General features: G+C 39.8%; 1 protein-coding gene across 6 annotated transcripts in view; it reads right to left on the minus strand.

Annotated features, from left to right (window-relative positions):
* AGAP1 (ArfGAP with GTPase domain, ankyrin repeat and PH domain 1) overlaps positions 1 to 22537 on the minus strand; it is a 406754-nt gene that overhangs the window by 263476 nt on the left and 120741 nt on the right. For all 6 annotated transcript variants that reach the window (XM_060783920.2, XM_060783904.2, XM_060783913.2 and 3 more), the window contains 2 exons: positions 4149 to 4276; positions 1455 to 1610 (listed from right to left, as the gene is read on the minus strand). In XM_060783920.2, coding sequence (XP_060639903.2) covers positions 1455 to 1610; positions 4149 to 4276 — 284 coding nt within the window. The remainder of the gene's footprint in view (positions 1 to 1454; positions 1611 to 4148; positions 4277 to 22537) is intronic.

Below are 22537 nucleotides of genomic sequence, written 5' to 3' on the forward strand. Positions count from 1 at the left end.
CTATTGCTCATGGGAGTTCTGTGTGGCCAAGTCTGGTTCAATTCTATCGTTGGTGGAGTTCAGAATGCTCTTTGATTGTAGGCGAACTATAAATCCCAGCAACCACAACTCTCAAATGACAACATCAATCGTCCCCAACCCCACCAGTATTCAAATTTTGGCATATTGGTTATTTGTGCCTAATTTGGTCCAGTGAACGAAAATCCATCCTGAATATCAGATATTTACATTATGATTCATAACAGTAGCGAAATTACAGTTATGGAGTAGCAACGAAAATAATGTTATGGTTGGGGGTCAGCACAACATGAGGAACTGTATTAAGGGGCTGTGACATTAGGAAGGTTGAGAACCACTGCTATAAACAATGGAGGTCATAAGTATTGCTTATGAATGGTTGTGCCTTCAAGTAGCCTGCCCACATGAATTTCATAGGATTTCCTTAGCCAAGGAATACTGAGAGGTGGTTTTGGCTCGGAAATATAGCCCCTGGTATTTGTTTACAGGCTCCCATCCAGATATTAACTCCCATCCAGATATTAACTAAAAATCTCTTTTGCCATGCATGTCAATGATGCTTTTTCTAGTATTCTTAAAATGTACTGCATATTCTGCCAGAAATGCACTCTGCTTTTCTTTTGCCTACAACATAAAAAAGGCTGTGGGAAGCAACATGAGTAGTCTGAGTAGCCTCTCCATAACATAACTAGATATTACAGGAAGGTAACACAACTCCTAAGACCAGGTCTCCAAATAGGAGACTCTGACATGTAGCTCAGCGGCCTCAGAATAATGTCCATCCCCTCAATCAATGACAGAGCATGGATAAAAAGGAAAATAAAAAAATCTCCTCAAGCACTTAAGTCCATCTTCTAGGTACCACAACAGAATTGCTGGTGTACCCCTGCCAGCTGAACTTCAGAAGATAGGTGCCTCATCAGATGATTGTAAATCATATAGATAATAGCAAATCTAATTAAGGGACAGTAAATATATAGCTTATATACATATATATAGCAAAAAAGAAAACAGTTCCAGGAGATGAAAGACCTGTATGCTGATATTCCACGTAATGGGAAGTAATCGAAATAGAAACAAAAGATGGTAACTGTCAGAACTTTCCATTTCCCAAACGGTCATGCTCTGCAGCTATAGTCAGCGGCCCAGAAGGGACTGTGATGTACATTGTTTTTCTCTCACTTTTGATTGGTTTTCTTTTGATTATACTGAAATTAACATTGTTTTATTTCTTACCTGCCTCTCCTCGTGGCTCAAGGCGGGTTACAGAGTAATTAAAATACATAAACATTGTAAAACATCTATAAATATGTGTATTTCTAGAAAAGATACATATTAAAATAAATTTCTATAATATACATATTAAAATACACAGAACAGAGATTAAAACCCAAGTAAAGTATAAACATAGCATAAATATATAATTATTAACTCACTGTGAAAAGGTTTGACCGGCGCTTGGACTGCTTACGAACGGGTGTTGGAGTGTTGGTAGTAGGTGGGACATCAATCCGTAGTTCCTTCTGGCTGGTGCTTGGAGTAGATGGGACAGAGGAAGAATAATCACTTAAGCTCCCTCCTCCGTTACTGGTCTGCAATGATTAAAATCCATTTTAGCGAATATAGAGCCAATTTCCATTTTACAGGATTAATTATATTTTCAATCACAAAAATACATTATTTTATAAGGTATAACATAATCATACTCACTAAATTCTCGTGGAACAGTTAGTTTAAAGGGTGTAGCGGTTACTGCTAATCCAATCTCTTCTGTTTGGATTAAAATTGCTAAATTTCTCATGAAGTGGTGAAACATGAATACCTATTTGCTTATTAGTCATATTCTCCAGAACACAGATGCCCTTGTCATAGAAGGCAACTAACAGGCATTTTGAGGCCACAGAAATGTAGATCACTACCAAATCTGAAATGGAAGTATCTTGGACTACAAGTTCTATCACACAAAAGCTAGTTATCATGCTATATGGGTATTGTGGAAATTGTGTTCCAACACATCAGAAGGGCATCAAACTGGGGAGAGATTGCCCCAGATGGTGGTAAAACGAAGTTCCTAAGGCCTCTGCTGATTGTAAAAGATCTTCCAAAATTCGATAAGAGGCAAATCACTCTTCACCCAGAATCCCATTCATCTTGTACCAAATTTATGTCTCAACTACGTTCTCAACAAATGTGTATCAGTTGGCTTTTGAAGGTATTTTGAACCAGTGTATATCCATGCAGTTTGAACCTAAGGCTTCTCCCATATGTTTAATTCAGAGTCACACTGACACTCTGACCAACAACAACAACTATCCATGCCACGGTCACATCTAGGCTAGACTACTGCAACACCTTGTATGTTGGCCTTCCAATGTCTATGACCCCAATGTCTATGACCTGTTCAGAATGCGGCAGCCAGGTTACTCACAAAATTGCCTATGAAATGCCATCTAACACCAGTGCTGCAACATTTACATTGGCTTCCAACTGAATACCGTGGCCTATATAAGATGTTAGTTCTGACCTTTAAAATTCTTTACGGCCAGGGTCCATTGTACATTAGGGACCGCCTCTCCTTCTCCCATCATCGGAGGCCGCAATGACCAGCACAACACGACTTACTCTATATCCTAGAGAAGTGCACTTGGAAAGTACCATTGTCTATTTCTGCCCCTGTCTTATGGAATTACTTGCCGCCCTACTTGAGAGCCATGCGTGACTTAGGGCCTTTTACTCTAGCACAAGACCTGGCTTTTCACTAGAGCATTTGATCTATGTTAATTATTAATTTTTGAATGTATGTATTTTTATCTTTTACAATTTAGCTTGTAAATCGCCTAGAGCATCTCAGATGGAGGGCGATTAATTATTAATTGATGATGATGATGATGATGATGATGATGATGATGATGATGATGATGATTTTGTGCTTCATGGTTGGTGCTATGAGTAGGAAAGGACAATGACAGGAAGGGTGGTCATCCATCGACACTGAGCTGGTTTTGTAGCTGCTGGACTCTGCAACCACCTTGCTGCCACAAGGTCAGCTCAATGCCACACTTGTCTCCTACTAGCGGGCCTACTCAGAGCCTGGCTGTGCAGACTCCCACCAGGGTTGATCTGGAGTAAATGGCTCTGTGGTCTTTGTGGCAGAGATAGCCATGGGTCCTTTTCAATAGGCCCAAGCAGTAATATACCCAAGGTCCCCAAATAAGAGTTTCATCATCACCATCCATACCTTCACAACACTCAGATTTTCATACAAAACTCTCATTTACTACCTTCAAGTGAAAATGCCAATCCTTTGAAAAAAAAAACAACAACAACAAGGAGCTGCAATACCAACTTGGCAAATAATGGAACATGTCAGCTTTCAGGCATACAAATCTAATTGTTTGTGGTTAAACCCCCCACCCCCAAAGATTTCCCCATCGTATCCAAATGCAGAGTCCAAGATTGACTGGGATTTTCTTTTTTTGCAACAGCAACAGTTTGGCCACATTCAAGCAATATTCCTGCTTCTTGGCAGGGGGTTGGACTGGATGGCCCACGAGGTCTCTTCCAACTCTATGATTCTAACATAAGAAGGTACAGGGGAAGCTGCCCCAGTGAAACAGCTGTTCTTATATATATGGACAGCATGTTTAGTAGAGACTTTAAAAAGGTTTGTTGAAGTTAGAAATCAGGCTTTATAACAGAATTTTGCTTTCTAATTTTTTTACCCTCTAGGGTAGAAACAAATACAAATTCAAATAGTGGCAGAGTATGACAACTGGTGGGACAAAATTAAATCTGAATTACAAAAAAAGAAAAGAAATCTATATCTGTGTCTAAGATAGCTACTAATCTGAAATCTGCTCCCATATATTTCACTGCTTCATAGTGAGACAGATAATCTAAACTATTTACAACACTGGGTTGTTGTAGCTTTTTTCGGGCTATATGGCCATGTTCTAGAGGCCATATAGAACATGGCCATATAGCCTGAAAAAACCTACAACAACCCAGTGATTCCGGCCATGAAACCTTTCTACAATACATATTTACAACACAACACATTACCCAGTTATGCAGCTCAATCTGTATCTATCACTAAAAAGGAAAAAGTCTGATAATATTCTATGTCATACCTGGCTGATATGTACTGCAGACACCTGGGCTGAACATACAGATGAGTGGCTTGGGGAGTTTGGCAATGATTTGCAAGGACCTATTGAAAGCTGCTGTTTTTTCCTTGTTGCAACAATCTTCTGTGCAACTGTAAAGACAAAACAAAACAAAAATTATTGCGTACTCCTGTCTCCAAGGTGCAATAACCATGTTCACATTAAAGAGCAATTTCACAATTTGACCAATAATGTAAACTGGCAATCCAAGGTCTAATGGGCATACATTCTAATGAGAACAGATAATAGCACTTGCGATTGTATTTTGTCATTTGTAATATACAGAATATGAGTGAAACGAAAATCTCTTGAATGTGAGGTGTAATTTCAATCACAGTAAATATGAAAAAAGTGTAGTACTTTTAGAACAGCCCCACTTCCATTTCTTTTTTCCACATGACTGAATTTTCAGTAAGAACGTTCAAATGAATCATTTGTTTCAAGAAAATGCTAGAACATTTAGTCTAAAAAGGGAAATGTACGTTGCCACACTTTGAGAATTTAGAATAGGGCAATCTGTTTTCTGAAGCAGGCACTCCCAACACTAGCCAATGCTCAGGGATTCTGGGAACTTATCTAAACAAGCATCCGCTAATGTCACACTGTTGAAGGTTAACTTCGAGCCCTGTTTCTGAGGCCCGTTCTACACTGCCATATAAAATCCAGACTATCAGATTTGATTATATGGCAGTGGGGGAGCCCCCGGTGGCGCAGTGGGTTAAAGCACTGAGCTGCTGAACTTGTTGATCGAAAGGTCGAAGGTTCGATTCCGGGGAGCGGCGTGAGCTTCCGCTGTCAGCCCTAGCTTCTGCCAACCTAGCAGTTCGAAAACATGCAAATGTGAGTAGATCAATAGGTACCGCTCCAACAGGAAGGTAACGGCGCTCCATGCAGTCATGACGGCCACATGACCATGGAGGTGTCTACGGACAACGCTGGCTCTTCGGCTTAGAAATGGAGATGAGCACCACACCCCAGAGTCAGACATGACTGGACTTAATGTCAGGGGACTACCTTTACCTTTACCTTTATATGGCAGTGTAGACTCATATAATCCAGTTCAAAGCAGATAGTCTGGATTATCTGATTTGTTAATCTGAATTATATGGCGGTGTAGAAGGGGCCTTAAACTGTGGGTCCTGACTGCAAATGGGGTCCCCTTAGCTCAAAGTTGGGGTACCGAAAAATTTGCCAACAGTAAAAGTTTTCTGAACATCACACCTGTTCAGACATTTACATGAATCTGTTGTGAAGTGTTTACAGTGGAATCTGCAGATGATGCTTCAACTACACTTCATAAAAAGGAACATCAGCTTGTTTAGCAAGCCTCCCAAATGATTATTTGTTATCAGTAAATGTTTTATTTTTATGCCTGTTTTATATATCTATATATGTACAAATATCTCAGGCCAAAATGGGTCCCAAGTGGAAGAAATTAAGAAGTCCTATGAGGTTAGAAAACCTCTACAGTACTGTGTGATATTTTACATTTAGGTGCACCTGAAATATGTTTCACCATCTCCTAAATAGCTGCAGTCTTGGGGATAGTTACCAAATGATACCCAGAAGGGTTCCAAAGTACTTTGCAGAAACGCCCTAGCTAAAGAAGTAATGACCAAATGATAGTGCAGAAGAAAACACAAAAAGAAACAAAAGGAATTAAGGGAAACCACACAGAAGCAAGTGTTTCAGGTTTCCAGAGGAAGTATCAGATGAAAAAGCCCCAAAACATATCATCCATATCACCCAGACACAAACACAGTCATTCCATAATTTCACAAGGGCCATCAAGGAAGACTTACATTTGCAACTTGATTTGGCTTTGATGATGATCTCTTCCCCCATGTCAAATTACAAGGATTCAATATGAAGTGTGTATCAGCAGTGTGAGTATGTGTGACAGCAGTGCAATATGGTCATATTAATCTGCAGCCAACCACATCTTTGCAGCAACATCCCTTCGTCGCCTATTATTATATTATGTTCATGAACTACATAATCAAGATCACAATGGTGTCATCTCTAGCTCAGCAAATGTAACAACTACCCAAAACCCAAAGCACCTGAACATCGACTGAACACATAAAGTCTCATTTTTATCTCATTCGTTAGACTTTCAGCTCTATCATTTTAACCGTAATGTCTGACACAAATTAAAAAAAGAATGACCATCATGATGACTGTGACTGTCTCATTTCAAAACAAAATGCTAAGCTGGGAAGATAGTGGTCCAATCACAGAAACAATTCCAAATTCTCTTAATGCCTTCTAAGAAACTTTTTGTTCAACACAAATAGGAGTACTAAATTAAAGAGTATGTCTTTGTTCCAATTAAGACAATTAAACCTAATGTCAGCTTAACAATGGGAGAGGGGGAAGGATGTTTCAGCAGAAAGCTGGAGATAAATAACTAATGTTGCTTCTTTTCACTGAAAGAGTCATTTTTATTTGATAGTGTCCTGATGCATTATGTTTGCAGCTCCATTAATTTACATGAAAAAGGAGTAAAGCAACTAACATTGTTTACTTGGGAAAAAGGATTATATAGACAAAATAGCTTAAAAGCAAACCACACAATTTGCAGAACTCGAGTTCACTATGCCAGTAAAAACAAACTAATTAGTATTTTTAAAGAATCAGATTCATATCTACATGGAGTTTAATGATGTAATTCATAGGATCAATTTGTAAACTATAACACTATTAAACTAACTGTTTCCTGGTCATACTGCAGTAGCATGAAACCCTGCTCTTGATGTATTTTATTAACACACCTGAATAAAACAAAACAGAACAAAATACAAGTCCCATGGTATGTACACCTTCAGCCAAGCATTATTCACTGCAATTTTCTTTTTGGTAATTAACTGGAGGACCCTACCGCAATTTCGCTTTTATTTCATTTCCAATCTCATTAATGTGGACAATTCCTGCACTGTGACACACCAAATGGGGGTGATTTTGACTACTGAAAGACGAGGCCTGCTTTAAAAGTAACTTCAATTATTGCAAGGACTAATAGCATAACACGGTTCTGTGGTGTCTAGAGATGTAGTTTTTGTAGAAATTATTTTGTTCATGAGTGGATGGGAGAAGATTTCAGTGGTGATAAAAACGGCAATGAAGGAATAAAACAGAATGTATTATACAAGAATTAACACATAAAATTATATTAATATTTTTAACAATTATACATAGCTTAACACGGTTCTGTGGTATCTAGAGATGTAGTTTTTGTAGAAATTATTTTGTTCATAGGTGAGCCCAAAATAGGTGATAGGTGAGCCCAAAAAGCAACATTTCTGGTAAGGATATGGCCCTTATCTGCTGCAATTTCCTGACATTTTGCAATGTGAGTGAAAATGGAACTATTGCAATGCAACACAGAAACAAAAAAAGGGACAGAAACATGGATTTAGTTTCTGATTACTTCGACAAGTCTGTACAGATCTGCCTTGAAACTATCTGCTTCTTTTTGTCTCATATTTTAATCATGAATTTTCTTGCAATTATTTCTGTTATAATTATTATAGCATGTAATGCTCACCAGTAACCTAGCTAAGCAGAAGATCCTGGTATTATTGAGAAATTGGGCCCCTCTCCGCCAAAAATTAATGAATTATATAGAATATAGTGTTGCGGTTCCATTTGGATATACAGTACAGAGAGCACGTGCACCTTTGCCCTGCAGTAATCTCTTTATGAATTAACCCTGGAATGTTGTCTAACACCCTGACAGACCCTCAGGAAATGATCCCTTAAATTACCATAATCCCCTCACAATGAATTGGGACACGTGAACGGAGAACATAATTAACTTCTGTCAGAGTTCCTTGGTCCCCTTGCTGTCTTTCCTGATATGATTGGGGCTATCTGTTGGAATGATTCATTCCTGTGCCCCAAGTCAGCCTCACCCATTGAAATGGCCACCAGATTCAAGCACTCATTGTGTTCTTTGGGCTGTCTTCATTGTGTCTACTGGAGCCCAACCATTAAGCCCATCATGGACCCATTGGCAATCACCACATCACATTCCTTTCTGATCGCACCCCTCTCAGGGGCAGATCAATAAACGGACTAATATTTTATATCCTCCAATGACAGTTTATTAAATTTCTTGCTACCACAAAGAGCCAACCACCAGCAATGACATAGGATGGAGTTAGGATGAGGATCCTAGACATATAGTTTTTGAACCAATCAATAACAGGTACGAGTTTCTTTATTAGCTGTCAAAATGAATAAAAGTACTGTGTTCACTATTGCCGCATGTCAGTCCTTTGGAGTACTTTCTCCACTGACATCCTCTCTAGCCACTGAGAATAAACCTCTGATTTTGCCTTTGACCTGTCTATGTCTCATTCGGACTTCTGGAAAGCTGGGCACAACTGGCCATTGAACCTGCAGCTCTTGAAGGAGCTGAAATCACCTGACACTGGCACACTCAAACATTTCAACTACCCACAAATGATGAACACACCAGGGTCTATCCTTCAATGGTGCTAAAAACAAACAGAACAAAAACAAAGCATCTATTGCTCCAATTTTACTTCTTGAGAAGCATATCTTATGAGTTGAGCATAGCGTCTTGGTGCCATTTGTTAAGATTAGGACACCAGTCATTTTAAGTTCTACCTCTAACTATAAAATAATATTAAACTGGAGGTTCTGCACTTGACTCATATAAAACTCTTCTGTATTAAAACAAATTTATCTTCATTTATGTTGCAATTATCTCTTATGGCAGTTAAATTGATGGAAATTAAACTATTGTTTAATTGCTCCTATTAATCGGAGATTTAAATATCCACAGCAATAAACAGTTACCTTCAGGACAGAACAAAGTCAAAGCTACTCATGTTGATCCTAGAAAAGCAAAATAATTCTACATAGCAATCTTCATTCAAATGGCAATTTTCAAGATAATAAGTTTTAGAAAAGGAGATGCAGCAAAACAGCACATTAGCAAATTTCACTTGTTACAATCTATAGATTCAAATACTTCTTTGCTACCTTTCCAGTAATTATTTTGTTTTCTCTGAAAGAACTATATTATATATAAAAATAACATCAACACTTTCCAAATATGTCTTATTGGACTCTTCTAAATAAAATTATTTAGTCCACAATGTAAGTGTGTTTGAATGTACGTATTTACATAAAGGTTAGTAACAAGGGCATAATAGGGATCCTGTTGGTGTACTGCCCACTCCACTGCTCAAGCTTCCCTTTCTGAGCTAGCCGGGGTGATCTCGGGGTTGACATTGGAGTCTCAGTGATTAATAGTGCTGGGTGACGTTAACATCATGCTGAAGCTGCCCTTTCAGGAGTGGTTCAGAAATTCATGGCCTCCATGACAATCATGGGTCTGTCCCAAGTGGTATCTTGCCCTATCCATGCTGCTGGGCACACTTTGGACCTTGTTTTCTGTACAGGATTGGATAATGGTGATTGTGGTGTGGAGGAACTTGTCACAGATTAGTTGTCATGGATCAATCACTGCCTCATCAGATTTAGATTCTCTGGGACTCCAAACCTCCACAGGAGTGGTCTGCACCAGGAGGCTTATGGATCTGGATGGATTCCTAATGGCTCTTGGGAATTTTGCTGTCACCTTGACAGGTGATTGTTGAAGCTCTGGCTGACCTCTGGAATGGGGAAATGGCCAGGGCAGTGGACACAATCGCTCCTGCACACCCCCTCACATGGAGCAGAGCCAAACCAGCCCCTTGGTTTTCTAAGGAGTTGGCAGTGATGAAGCAAGGGAGATGAAGACTAGAGCAATGCTGGTGGAGAACTCGACACAAATCTGACCAAGTACAGGCTAAAGCATATTTGAAAGCTTACAATGGATGCAGCACAGAAATTGTTCCTTGCTGCTACTATTGCATCTGCAAGGAACCTTCCTGTTTGGAGTACTCAGAAGGCTACTTACCACATGAAAAATCCCTGACCATTCAAGAGCCCACTGTGAAGAATTTGCAAGGCACTTTGTAGATTAAGTCACTCAGATCTGTTCTGACTTTGATGGTGCATTGATACCGTTCCAATGGATGCAACTTTGGCTCCTGCTTCTCCAGTGTTAATGGATACCTTTCAATTTGTGCAGCCTAAGGATGTGGACAGGATTCTTGGAGAGGTGAAAGCTACCACATGTATCCTTGCCCTTTCTGGCTGATCAAACAGGCCAGAAGAGAACTGGCTGGGTGGATGGGTGAAGGTGATGGTCAAAGTTCAAACCTGCCTAAAGGAGGAAGTTGTGCAACCTATGTTTTAAAAAATCATGCCTGAACCCCTCTATAATGGACAACTGTTGGTCATTGTCCAACCTTCCCTTTCTAAGCAAGACCTTCGAACATGTGGTGGCCTCCCAACTCCAGGAATTTCTGGACAAAACAGATGATCTAGATCCATTTCAATCTGGTTTCAGGCCTCGTTATGAGAGAGAGACAGCTTTGGTTACCTTGTTGGGTGACCTACAGAGATTTTGACAGGGGGAATGTGTCCCTGTTGGTTTTCCCCAATCTATCATTGGCTTTCGATATCATTGACCATGGTGTCCTTCTGGGTCATCTCGCTGGGATGGGACTGGGAGGCACTGTTTTACAGTGAGTCCATCCTTGCTGTGGGACTTCTGTTCAAACTCCCAGCCACTGACCACTGGGGTTCCTCAGGGTTCCATTTTGTTCCCCATGCTGCTTAATATATACATGAAACCACTAGGAGAGGTCATCCGGAGTTTTGGAGTATGGGGCCACCTATATGTGGATGATACCCAACTCTACAAGGCAATAATGCAATATAAAATTAAGTAATTTGAGTAGGGATAATTATGCTGAAGTATGAATTTAGCATTTAGATATCATTGTTTGTATATAAAACATTTTACATATCTATTAATCATCCAGCTAAACTGCTAAATATGTGAGTTCAATGAGCCTTCTACATTTTATGAGAAAATTACTCAATTGATCTGCTCTATTAAAAAACCTAACAAGAGGCCAGATTCAGGCTGATATGGAAGCCACAAACATGGCTGTCCCATACAAGATACATTTCAAAAATTCTGGCTATTCATTGAGATTACTCAAACCATTGTCACCTGGAAGAACCTGAAATATTGTGAAATATTGTGTGCCTGGGATTAACAGAACTCCTGAAAATAAATCTAAATATACTTATCTATTTATATTAGCTATTAAGAATTATATGGGTTTAGAGAGCAAACTAAAAAAAAACCCACAGGTGATAACTAGAAAATGCCCACTAAAGGCTGATTAAAGGTAAGCAGTCTGTAACATACATCTTTTAGCACCTCTTTCAGTGTGTGTACTCTAGTGCCAGCGCCTCTCATGCTAAAACCCTAATTGAAAACGGAGAATAGCAGTTCACCACTTCTCAGGCTGGATTCACATGGCCCTATATCTCAGATTCTTCCCTAAGTAGGACCTTCTGTAGGCATATAAATATACCACACTTTCTCTACCCTGTTTTCCACTACTATTCACCACAAGGAATGGTGAGGAGGGCAGAGAACATAACGTCAGATTCAGATTATATAAAATTTATTTTCTATAGGGACCTAATTGAAAAATTTAACATGTAGATGTAAGACTAGTGTCAGAAGTTCAGGGGGAGCAGGAACAGGGGTTCCACACCACCTACAATTTGCTAGCTCTAATTCACTATTGATTTACCAGGCAGATGCAGAAACTTGAGAACTAGCTTTAACCAAAGAAATGACCAGATATAAGTTTATATCAGTTTATGAAACTGCTGTGCACTTTTTCTGCTCAGTAAGTTGGATCTTTGGACTGTAATAAAAATTGATATAGGTCCTAGTGTGTGAACCACATTTTAACAATGCAATTCAGAAAGAACATGCATGTCAATTTTTCTCTATTATTAGGTCTATTCATCCAATTTTCATTTGATATTAAAGGACCCCACTGAAGAACATATCTAGATTCTGCTTTATCAGGGTTCAACCAAATGCACCAAGAGTGTATTTGCATAGTTAAAGTCCATGCATTAACTGTTCCAGTTTCTAAAGAAGACCAATTTGGCCATGGTAACACAGGCCTTGGTTACATCCTGTTTCAGTTAATGTAAAGCATTTTACATGAGGCATCATTTGAAAAGTGCTCAGGAACTTCAGCTGGTCCAAACAGCTGCATGCAGACCATTGACTGTAGCTGACAATAGCTCCACTGGCTACTGATCCATTTATGCTAACAATTCAAAATAGTGGTAGTGACCTATAATGCCCTGTACAGCTTAGGTTTTCGCTGTTTGAAGAACCATTGCTTCCTTAATGAGCCCATTAGAGATCTAAGATCTTCTAGATCTCACCATCTTTCCGGGCTCATTTGGGGGGACTGAGGTAGAGGAGGGCCTTTGCTATGGCTGCTCTCGGGCTTTAGAACTCCCTTCCGAGGGAAACAGTTCCATCTTTGCTCTCCTTCCACTAGTAAGTGAAAACATTTCATGCCATTAGGCTTTTAGAAACAGGCTGAAAGAGACTTTTAATGCTGTGTAGTGGTTTACATATAGTTTTATGGTTTACATATAGTTTTAAAAATGAGATTAATGTTTTAAAATTTAATACATTGGTTAATTATTTTAAATAACACACTTTTGCTTTAAATAACATATTTATGCATGCTTTCAGTCCCATTATTGAAAGAAAAACAGAATATAAATGAACAAAATAGTAATAATGTTTTACATTCTGTTTGTTATTGTTTATATGTGAGTTATATTAATTGTACTGTTTTATTTGCTTGCTGTTTTGTTTTTACTGATGTATTGTTGGGCTTGGCCCCATGTAAGCCACCCTGAGCCCCCTTGGGGAGATGGTAACGGGGTATAAATAAAGTATTATTATTATTATTATTATTATTATTACTATTATAATGGCATTAAGAAGATCTCAGCTACAATTTTGCTTACAAAATCTTAACATTCTCAGACCCCTCTGAGCTAGATTGGTTTAATTACCTAAGAAATGTAAGCAACATTCCAGTCTCCAAGTTACATTCCTTTACCGCTATGTACATCTATCTTTTTAGTTGGACATGAAGGGGACACATTTAAAACTACGTTAATCCATGTTTGGGTTTTATGTTCCTCATTTGTGCCACTGTTGGCTAGATTACTATTTCCTGTATGTGTCTTCAAGTCACCTGTCAACTTGTGGTTATCCTGTGAATTTGAGAGATGGTGTTGCTAGCTCTTTCCTCTGAAATATAACCAACAGCACTTGGAATATGGTTATTTGTCTCTCCTTTTTTTTGAAGGAGACTGCTTACCCCACACCTCTGAAAGTTAAAACGTTCCTAATTTTGCGTGATAATGGTCATAGCATAGCTTTACTTTCATAGGAATCATAGTTTTGTGCACTGCAATATTACAGCTCAGTCCCAATCTTGCTTCAAGGTCACTTCTGTTGTCTTCCTTCAATGCATCCACATTTTTAAAGAGTTAACACCCACATTCTACTTCCATGTATGGCTGATCCAGTATCTTTGCTCACTTTATTGAGTGTGCATCACTGAAATTGTGTCAGGAGCAAACCAAAACAGTTCAAATAGAATCTTATAGCACTTTTGTTTACTGAGCAGGAGAGCAAAAGCTCAAGAAATATGCTCTTTTCTATTCTTGCACTGTCCCCTAGTGGCCACATGATAATTCTGAAACTATTATGGGGCAACAGACACAGTTCTTACCTTTTCAGGGTAACTTCAGTAGATTTTATTTTGACATTAAAACCAGAAAAGATGTGGGTAGGCAGAATGTGCTGTTTTTAATGCCAAAGATGGCCTGGTGGAGTTACTGGAAATGTTGGACTGTAAGAGAATTTTATTAGAGCATCTACCCATATCAGAAAGGGTGGAAACTGGCTTACTTGGAGAAATTAAAGCTTGGTGAGTGACTACCTTAGTTTGACACTCTTTTTTCACATAGTTCTTACTGTTTTGTTAATTAATTTCTCCATCTTGACAATGTCTTCTGGAAAAAAATTGATAAGCTAAATATAAGGTGCAGCACACATATTAGACCGAGCTGATTTCATATTTTGTAGGTTCTAATTAAAATCTGATTTCAAATCATAACTTAGTAGGAATCCCTGTGCCTTTCCAGAGACCTTTTTGCAGGAGAGTGGGGAAGGTAGAGTAGATAGAAGGAATGTGCTTTGGCTGATTACTAAAGGAATGGGGAAGATTCTATACAGCTCTTACTTGCCCTAAATATTTCATCCTATTATTGGTAAATATTAGTCCCGTTCTTAGGAAAAGTATAGCAATATACTTTTTGAAAAGACAAAGGCCATATCGCTGTTGTGGGATTGGAACACACCCGGTCCGGTGAGTAAGTGAGCAAGTGACTGAGGATGACAAAGGTGGCTGCTGCCGCTGCTACCTTTGCCACTGGAATGAGCGGGGTAGGGAACTGGGGCCTGGAGGAGGAAGGAAGGGGAGGCCAGGCTCCTCCTTGTGCCCCCATCGCCTTTTCTTCTTTGTTTTTTTTTTTTTTTGTGTGCTAGGTTTTCTCTTTCCTGTGTTACAAACAAACTCACCGCCTGAGTGAGTGATCCCTCCCTATTATCCAACATTTTCGCTTATCTGACATTCTGTTGGCCCATTTATGTTGGATAACCGGGACTCTACTGTAGTTGAAAGATCTGACTATAACACTATGTAACAAAATTTGAAAAAAAATCTGTTCCTGGTTAGAAAGTGTTATTTCCTGTTTAATTGTGAGTTACTTACTTTGAAAGTAGTTGTTATACTTCAGAAACTTAGCTTTTGTGGCTGCCACAAACTATATTTAATTTGTTGAGACTCTATAAGATACTCATTGAAAAATAACAAAATGTGATGCAGAATGTCCCACAAAAACAAAGTATTAGCAGTTTAATAAACTTTTCCCATGTTTTTACAATAGAACCAATTATTGTTATTGTTATTGTATATTTTTTGTATGTTAACACATGTTGTGAACCGGTCCGAATCCCTCTTTGAAGGTGAGAGGGTCGGTATATAAAACCTCGAAATAAATAAATAAATATAAATAATAACCAATTAGGAAATTACATTTATAATCCAGGATCAAAAATTGCGTTACATGGCGTAACAGTTCTCCTATTTAAACTGTCGTGTTGGAAGAGACCACAAGAATCATCCAGTCCAACCTTCTGCCATACAGGAACACATAATCAAAGTATTCCTGACAGATGGCCATCCAACCTCTGCTTGAAAATCTCTGGAAAACGAGACTCTACCATGTTCCAGGCAGCAGCACATTCGACTGCCAAACATCTCTTAAAGTTCTTCCTAATGTTTAGATGGAATCTTTTCCCCGCCTGCAATTTGAATCCATTGCTCCATGTCCTAGTCTCCAGACTAGCAGAAAACAAGCCTCAATGTGACACCCTTTCATATATTTAAACCTGGCTATCATGTCCCTTCTCAGCTTTCTTTTCTCCACGTTAAACACTCGCAGATCCCTGAGCCACTCCTCACAGGGATTGCCTTCCAAATCTTTGAGCATTTTGATCACCCTTCTCTGGACATGTTCCAGTTTGTCAATATCCCTCTTGAATTGTGGTGCACATAACAGGACACAATAGTGTTCCAAGTGAGGTCTGACCAAAGCAGAATAGAGTGGGACTATGATTTCCCTCGATCTAAATACTATACTCTTATTGATACAGAATAGAATTGCATTGGCTTTTTTAGCTGTCACATCAGTACACAGAAAAATCAATACACTGTGTGAGGATGGGCCTTGCAATTTTGGAATGCCTGCCTCTTGGAAGTCCAACAAACACTGGTTTTATTTAAGTACCAAAGGAAACCATGACTACTTTTTAAAAAGTTGTTGGGCTTCATTGATTTAGCTCAAAATGCTAATTTGTGTGATTTTAAACTGGGTTTTAATCCACTAAGCATTTTACTTTGTTGATTGCATTTAATATAGTTTAGTTCATTATTGTTTTATCTGTTTGAAATAATTTTACTTCTATGTTATCCTGAGATGTTTTGATTTTAGGGGTGGGATAGAATGCTTTAACAACAAGATCAGCAACAGCAATAACACTTGGTCAGGAAAAAATCAAAATGACAAACTCCAGATGGAGTCGGAGGAAGCTGGCAAACCTTCACTGGAGCTATTGGGGCCAGAATCCTTACAATCCAATATAACACTTGAAGCTCCTTAAGAGCAGGGGATGGATGATGAGCCACTTGACGCTCCTGAGTGTCATACACTAAAGTGCCAGCTGCAAAAGAGCAAAAAAAAAAAAGTCCTTTCTCAGCTTGATTCTTAAAAAGAATCAAGCTGAGGAAGGACTGGAGCCTGCAGCATGGAAAGAGAGCCAACTATAAATTAGCACATCCAAGGCCATTCCTTTGCTATCAACAACAAAATGTTGGCTTGCTGTTCATTGCTTTATTTCTGGATTTTCACTTGTTCCTTAGATTATTCTCCTTGCTTGTTCATTGACTGGCACTGGACTCTGAACTTAATCACACTTTGATCTCATCTATTCTCCGCATTTGACCCCGGACTGACTTGGATTTTTCTCTGGCTTTTCTCAGCACCTGCTGCCTCTTAAAACAGGAATCTGGTAGTTCAGTAACTCTAAAGGAGTGATTAAATATAAGTCTAAAATCATTTGAGCAATTGCCTGCTGATAACACTATGTAACACAATTTTTGATCTGGGTAATAAATGTCATTTCCTAATTGATTCTATCATAGAGACATGGGAAAAGTTTATTAAACTATAGAAACTTTGTTTTTCTAGGACATACTGCAACACATTTTTCTATAGATTTTCAATCTTCCTAATGCTGCAACCCTTTAATACCCCCAACCATGAAATTATTTTTGTTGCTACTTCATAACTTTAATTTTGCTACTGTTATGAACAGTAATATAAATATCTGATAGGCAGGATGTACTTTTATTACTACAAATTGAACATAATTAAAACATAGTGATAAATAAGAAAAACTGCATGTAATTATATATTGTGAAATATTTATTTCATATTACAAATAAATGAAGTTTTGCCTTGAAGCATGATATAGCATGGATCCTATGGGAAGCAATGGTTTTAACCTGGATAGTTCTCTCTTGTATCCTATCGATTTTAATGCAGAAGCAAAGGATCCCATGAAAAGCAACGTGCATCTTTCTCGCTTTTGTGTCTATGAGATTTGGGGCAGAACAATGGGTTTTAAACTGGTGTCAGTCTACTTTAATGTAAGGGGCTTTGGGCAGAGCAAGAGATCTCTTGGTTGTGTGCACTGAAGTACCAGGAAGCAAAGCTGTCATTATCCTAGGTAGCCATGTGGACAATTTTGAATTTGGAATATTATGGATTTCAGAATTTTGGTTAAGAAATCCTCAACTTGTGGTACAGGTGAAGCCAGTCACAAATAATGGCAGATCGGAGGCAGAATTTGGTATTACACTATGTAACAAAATTTGAAACATTTTCTAATTCTGATCTGAAAGTGTTATTTTCTGTTTATTTGTGTGACACTTACTTTGAAAATTAATACTATACTTCAGAAACTTTGTTTTTGTTGTTGCCACAAACTATGTTGAATTGGTTGAGACTCCACAACAGTGGTTCTCAACCTGTAGATTGCAACCCCTTTGGGGGGTTGAATGACCATTCCATAGGGGTCATGCATCTAGGTCAGTGTTTCCCAAGCTTTGGTCTCTCCCCAGGATCACAGGAAGGGAGGGAAGGAAGGGTGAGTGAGGAAACGTCACATCCACCTTCTGCCTGCCCTTTGCAAGCTCAGCTCTGCAGGGGGCACTGTCCCTCTGCAGCGTGGGCAGAATGCAGAAGCAGAGGAAAGAAAGAAGGGAGTCCAAGGAAAGAAAGAAGGGTGCGGGAAAGGAAGGGGAAAGGATGGTGGGAGTAGTGTGGCGGTGTGTGGCCTGCACTCTTGCAGGTGGCATTGAGAATGCAGTGGCAACCTTCCTGCTGCGGCGGAGAGGTAAGAAGGAAGAGGAAGGGAGAGGGACTCAACCACTCGTGCCCTCTCTTCCTTTCCCACATGAACCAGGTCTGACTAAGGACCTTGGTCCTGCCTTTTCCAAATCCCTTTTATTCATCACATTTTCTTCCCTCATACATTTCTTTCCCCTTTTACAGTGAAGGACATTGTGGTTTCCTGCATTTGTTTTCATGACCCCCTCTACTCTGAATCACTTTTCTCCTTGAAAAGGGTGGAGCCTGCAGTGTTTCCAAAACCCATCAGTAATATATATTCCCACATGTGTGTGTGTGTGTGTTCCTCATCACATTGAGAGGAATACTTTCTCTTAGAATATTTTCTAAGAGGTGGGCCTTAGGCCCCTTCTACACTGCCATATAAATCAGATTATCAAAGCAGATAGTCCACATTATCTGCTTTGAACTGGATTATATGACTCTACACTGCCATATAATCCAGCTCAAAGCAGATTATCTGGGTTTTGTATGGCAGTGTAGGAGGGGCTTCTGTCAGTTTGGCTCACTAAGGGTCACGTCTATCTCAGTATCCCCCCCCCCCCTTTTGAAGCTGCCCATTTCCAACTTGTACCTCTTGCTATTGTCATTATTGTGTTAAGCACAGGGCACAAATTCTCTTCCCCTCCACCTCAGTGCACACATAATTTAAAAAAAAATAGTTCTGCTGCTACATTAACTTTTCAGTCCTATGTGCCTAAAACCACTGAAAGTGCCTAATGCTGCATGGGTAGCCTGTAATCCTCACAAAACAGCATCATCTGCCTAAGAGCCATTTTCATTTACTGAACAAGAAAGAGCATTCATTGCTAGCATCTCCTTACGTTTCATTTTTAACATGAGTTTAAATCCCAACCACTGCAGGGATGAATATAGCGGAACAAGAGGATTAGACCCAATGGTATATAATTCCCCTAGCTACTTAAACACAAGCCATAGCTGCCTAAACATAGGAATCTTCACATCTTATTGCTTCAGTTATGCTAGGCTATTGTGCTAGTTCAGTACGTCAAAGGAGTAGCAGAACAATGCTCCCTCTTGTACCTTTTCTACTAGCACTATGCTGGATACAGCCCAATGTTTTCAAACCAGGGCTGCAACAGTGCATTTCACTAATGCCACACTACAAAGAGTCTTGCACTCTAATTAGTCAAAAGCGAACACAATCTACTAATGAGCAATCTGGGCAGCATGTCACTTTGGATTTTCAGTTATGGCCATAAGCATGGTTCCAAAAAGGACACAGCTGCACATCGCTGAATCAAATTATAGATGCCAGAGGACTTACTCCTTGGAAGAGCAAGGCACTTGACCACACTACTATGCATACAGTTGGGGAGATTCGTGTTTATTTACCATTTTCATTAGACGTAAACTCAAAAACAAGAAAGAGAAAATGAATACAACATAAAACTCTCAAACAACAATCATTCACTGAAGAAAGTAAGGCAGGACATCTGTACATAGTTTTTATACCCCGCCACATTTATTTTTCACCAGGCAGTATTATTCTGTGCTAATTCTGATATTATCATGGGAGGAAATATATATCAACAAGTTAAGAAAGAAGTGGTATTTAGAGACAACATGAGAAAACATATCCAGAAAATCACATTGTCTGATTTTTAACAAATTTATTTGCAACTAGCCATCCCTTGCCACGTGTTGCTTTGGCCCAGTGTGGTGATCTGTAAAATAAAGTAATTTATTGGGGTTTCTAATATATGTAATGTCTTGATGCTTGTGGGTAAACAATATTTCTTGCTGTTTCTTTGTCAGTGTTGATGTGGAGATTGTTTGGTTTGCCTACTCTAGAACACGCAACATATCATTGTCCTTTAGGGGTCCCTTTCAAATCTATGATAGTATATCTGTCATATACATATGTGTGTGTGAATCATATATCTATATCTATGGCTGGATGTCTCTGTGTCAGGAGGGCTTTTTTTATGTTTTCTTGCCCTGATGAAGGGAGTTAGATTGGATGGCCTTAAGTATTTTCTGTTGGTCATGGGGGTTCTGTGTGGGAAGCTTTCCCTAATTCAGTCATTGGTGGGGTTCAGAATGCTCTTTTACTGTAGGTGAACTATAAATCCCAGTAACTAAACTTCCAAATGTCAAGGTCTATTTTCCCCAAACTCCATCTGTGTTGATATTTGGGCATATGGAATATTTGTGCCAAGTTTGGTCCAGATCCATCATTGTTTGAGTCCACAGTGCTCTCTGGATTTAGGTGAACTACAACTCCCAAACTTAAGGTCAATGCCCACCAAACCGTTCCAGTGTTTTCTGTTGGTCATGGGAGTCCTGTGTGCCAAGTTTGATTCAGTTTCATCATTGGAGTTCGGAATGCTCTTTGATTGTAGGTGAACTATAAATCCCAGCAACTACAACTACCAAATGACAAAATACATTTTTTTGAGTGATGGTCACTCCTTGGGTTAGTAGGTGTCTTGTGGCCAAATTTAGCAGCAATTCATCCAGTGGTTTTTGAGTTATGTTAATCCCACAAACAAACATTTTTATTTATAAAGACTAGCTTGGGGACCTGGTGCTGCCCGGGTTATTTGAGAAAGGCATTGTGTGGCAAAGGTGTTCTTTATCAGTTATCAGTTAGTGAAGGTACTGTGAATCCCATCGTGCATGGTCCATCCTTCTCCAAACAGCCCCTAGATGTAGAGGGGGTTATGGTGGCTTTGAGTGCCAAGTTCGATCTTGCTCTGTCATTGGTGAGGGTTACAGTGACCTCATGAAATGTGTGAAGGTACTGCAGGTCCCATCATCCATGGTGAGTCCTTCAAATCACAACAGGATGTAGAGTGGATCATGGTGGCTCTCTGTGCCAAGTTCGGTCTAGATCAGTCATTGGTGAGGGTTGCAGTGGTGTCAGCAAGTGTGTTTAGGTACTGCAAGTCCCATCATCCATGGTCCAACCTCCTTGAAACTGCACGAGAATGTAGAGTGGGTCATTGGGGCTCTGTGTGCCAAGTTTGGTCTTGATCAGTCATTAGATGAGGGTCGCACTGGTCTCAGAAAGTGAGTTAAGGTACTGCAAGTCCCATCATCCATAGTCCGTCCTCCCTAAACTGCACCACAGTGTTGAGTTGGCCATGAGGGCTCTCCGTGCCAAGTTTGGTCTGTCTAGGTAATTGGATGAGTGTTGCTGTGGTTAAAGGAAGTGAGTTAAGGTACTTCAAGTCCCATCATCCATGGTCCGTCCTCCTTCAAACTGCACCAGGATGTAGAGTGGGTCATGGGGGCTCTGTGTGCCAAGTTTGTTCCTGGTCTGTGATTTGTAGGGACCACAGTGGTCTTTGGGAAGTGAATCGGGTAAAGGTACTGCAAATCCCATCGTCCATGGCCCATCCTGGCCTAAACTGCACCAGGTTGTAAAGTGGGCCATTGGGCCTCTGTTTGTCAAGTGTGGTCCTGATCTGTCATTGGTGTGGGTCACAGTGCTGGTAGCAAGTCCCATAATCCATGGTGAATCCTTATTCAAACCACAACAGGATGTGGAGTGGGTCATGGGGGCTCTATGTGCCAAGTTTGGTTTTTATCAGTCTTTGTTGGGGGCCGCAGTGTTCTGTGGAAACCGAAGGGTTGGAAAGTACTACACATCCCACCATCCATTGTCTGTCCTGCCCCAAACCTCACTAGGAAATAAAGGGGGTCATGAGGGTTATGTGTGCCAAGTTTGGTCTTGATCAGTCATCGGATGAAGGTTGCAGCGGTCTCGGGAAGTGAGTTGAGGTACTTGAAGTCCCATTATCCATGGTCCACCCTCCTCCAAACTGCAGCAGGAAGTAGATTGGGTCATGGGGGCTCTGTGTGCCAAGTTTGGTCTTCATCGATCTTTGTTGGGGGCCACAGTGGTCTGTGGGAGCCTAAGGGGTTGAAAGTACTACAAATCCATCATCCTTTGTCCATCCTCCCCCCATACCTCACCAGGACGTACAGGGGGTCATGGGGGTTATGTGTGCCAAGTTTGGTGCAAGTCTCTGTGGGCTGTGAAAGTGAAAGCCAATCAGAAAGCTGCCACATACACTTCCGCCCTCCGCATACATACATACATACATACATACAAACAAACATTCACTTTTATTATATGTATAGATTATGTGTTTTCTCATGTTGTCTACCTATGATGCCAATTACAAGCCTCTCTCATCTTTTAAAGTGGGAGAACTTGTACAATTGGTATCTGACTAAATACTATTTTCCCCCACTGTACAATAATTTTGCAAAGTCCATTTTCAAGCATGACTGTTGATGGCCTTTGTCCATCACTTGATCAGAATTCATGTCTTTTAATTCTATTG

Source organism: Anolis sagrei, chromosome 1, assembly GCF_037176765.1.
Source record: "Anolis sagrei isolate rAnoSag1 chromosome 1, rAnoSag1.mat, whole genome shotgun sequence".
NCBI lineage: Eukaryota > Metazoa > Chordata > Lepidosauria > Squamata > Dactyloidae > Anolis > Anolis sagrei.